Source organism: Penaeus monodon, chromosome 19 (assembly GCF_015228065.2).
Source record: "Penaeus monodon isolate SGIC_2016 chromosome 19, NSTDA_Pmon_1, whole genome shotgun sequence".
Lineage (NCBI taxonomy): Eukaryota > Metazoa > Arthropoda > Malacostraca > Decapoda > Penaeidae > Penaeus > Penaeus monodon.
Genome location: NC_051404.1, coordinates 16,774,502 through 16,776,364, shown reverse-complemented (window position 1 = coordinate 16,776,364; position 1,863 = coordinate 16,774,502). Strand labels below are relative to the sequence as shown.

General features: G+C 32.9%; 1 protein-coding gene across 3 annotated transcripts in view; it reads left to right on the top strand.

The window, feature by feature from the left end:
• The first annotated feature begins 13 nt into the window (after positions 1–13).
• The window catches only part of LOC119585106 (integrator complex subunit 8-like), a 14,908-nt gene continuing 13,058 nt past the window's right edge, over positions 14–1,863 (top strand). Inside the window, exons 1-2 of one of the 3 annotated variants that reach the window (XM_037933733.1) lie at positions 39–117; positions 1,445–1,476. In XM_037933733.1, the coding sequence (XP_037789661.1) occupies positions 1,474–1,476 (3 nt within the window). In that variant the 5' untranslated portion in view covers positions 39–117; positions 1,445–1,473. Of the gene's footprint in view, positions 118–1,050; positions 1,081–1,444; positions 1,477–1,863 lie in introns of those variants that run through there. The other 2 variants (XM_037933734.1, XM_037933732.1) reach the window with 2 other exon arrangements.

Sequence of the window (1,863 nt, the reverse complement as noted above, 5' to 3'; positions counted from 1 at the left end):
ATTACCAAAGTATTCTCGGCCGGCACCGAGCAGTATCGGCACTTTTAGGAAAGCGGACTTTGTTTACAAACTGTCTGTTGGAAAAGGGAGTTGGTAGATTGTCATTTTTTGTGTGAGGTAACAACATATGAAGAGATAAATTGAAGTTTGTATCAAATGGAATAGTAATCTCATTTGTAGAAGAAATCCTTCTGATTTTTCTTGGTAATAGATGTCTTGTAAGGGAAAGTTTTCCATTGAAGTATGTAATTTCCTTTGCCATGACTTTCGTATACCTAGGTTGACTTACTACTTGATCAAGTTATTATATAGTGATGATATAGCCTTGTAACTCATCAAAAATGAAATGACTTATTAAGGATTTATGATTAGAGAATTGAATATATAGCTAGGGTATCAGTGTTAGTAAATTATAGAATATTGTCTGTTGTTTTTCAGGGAGCAGGGTTAACACTACAACATTTTGATTTCTGTTTTCATGTATAACAGTCATGCTTTCATGGCAGTTTTCATCAACTAAGTAAGCAGTCCAAGTTCTATCTTGCTAGAATATATATGGTGGAGGAGTCAGACCTCAAAAGAGGCCTCAGTAATTGCTCAATACTGCACCAGTTTTGAGCTGGACTCCAGAGTGTAGGCCATACATCACAGATTACAGGAGGTTCCAAGTGAATGTGGATAGAACAATAGAAGAACATTACCACGTGATTGCAAGGAAAGAAAGTTCTGTTTCGAAAGCCAATTATGCATTGACTTACAAACTTCTATATTAAGTTTGAGGTAGTGAGTTGGGCATGGAATTATTTTTATTCTAGTCTTTCCTATGCTGAAGATGTAAATAAAAGCAAATTGAATGATGTAAGCAATTATATCTGACTCTTAGAAAGTTAAGTGCTTAACATCTGGCAGTCCATCTCCACCTATGGCATGTGCAGACAGCAAAGTTTGTCTGCACTGTACTGTGTTCATTGTCACTACTGTGTGTAACACTTCCGTAACTTGATTTAACATAAATCTTGGATGTATAAGTACTAGAATTGTATATTTTTCCAATGTTTGTGCTACATGGTGAGTTACATGGTGAGTGAGCTAGTCTTGAAAAGAAATGTGTTATGTATTTTTTAACAGTTTGTAGGTTGACCGTAAATATAGCATTTTTGTTTTCATCCTTAATGTTGTAACATAAATAGACATTATTTATTCTCTTAAGTAAATGAACCACCTTAATCGTAATTATTGTCATATATTCCTCAGATATGGCAACTTATATAGCTTATCTGTGTTAATGTTAGTTAGCTGTTATATAGAAAAGCATATTGGTACTTACATGCACAGTAGCTGTAGTCTTTATGAACTACCAAATAATGATATAGAATTTTATTTTCATACTGATGGCTCAGTGAGCATCAGGTATAGTAATTGTTACATTTTCTTTATTTTTAAGGTGGAGGAACAAGTTGCAACAACAAAATTATGGTCAGTGTTGTTGACGATTTCTATAGAATGTATCATTGCTTGTTAGTGTAAGAATTAATTGGTCAGATTAACGAAGATTTAAACTTTTCTGTTTTTGGTTTCTTCTTTTAATTATTATCATTTTATCTTGTTTCTTTTTTTAATTTATTTCTTTGCTGTTGTGGTACATTCTTACATATGCTTTCTAACAGCTTAACAAGTAATTACTTGTGGTTTTAATATTTTTTCAAATCATTTTTTTCCCCATTTTAACATGTTTTTCTAATGGTTCTCAATTCACCATCAACATACATACAGTCAGCATATAAAGCCTCAAAATGCCTTGGTACAGGAAGCATTTTTTCATTCAGAACATGATTCAGGAATCTATGCTGACTGTACCTTATC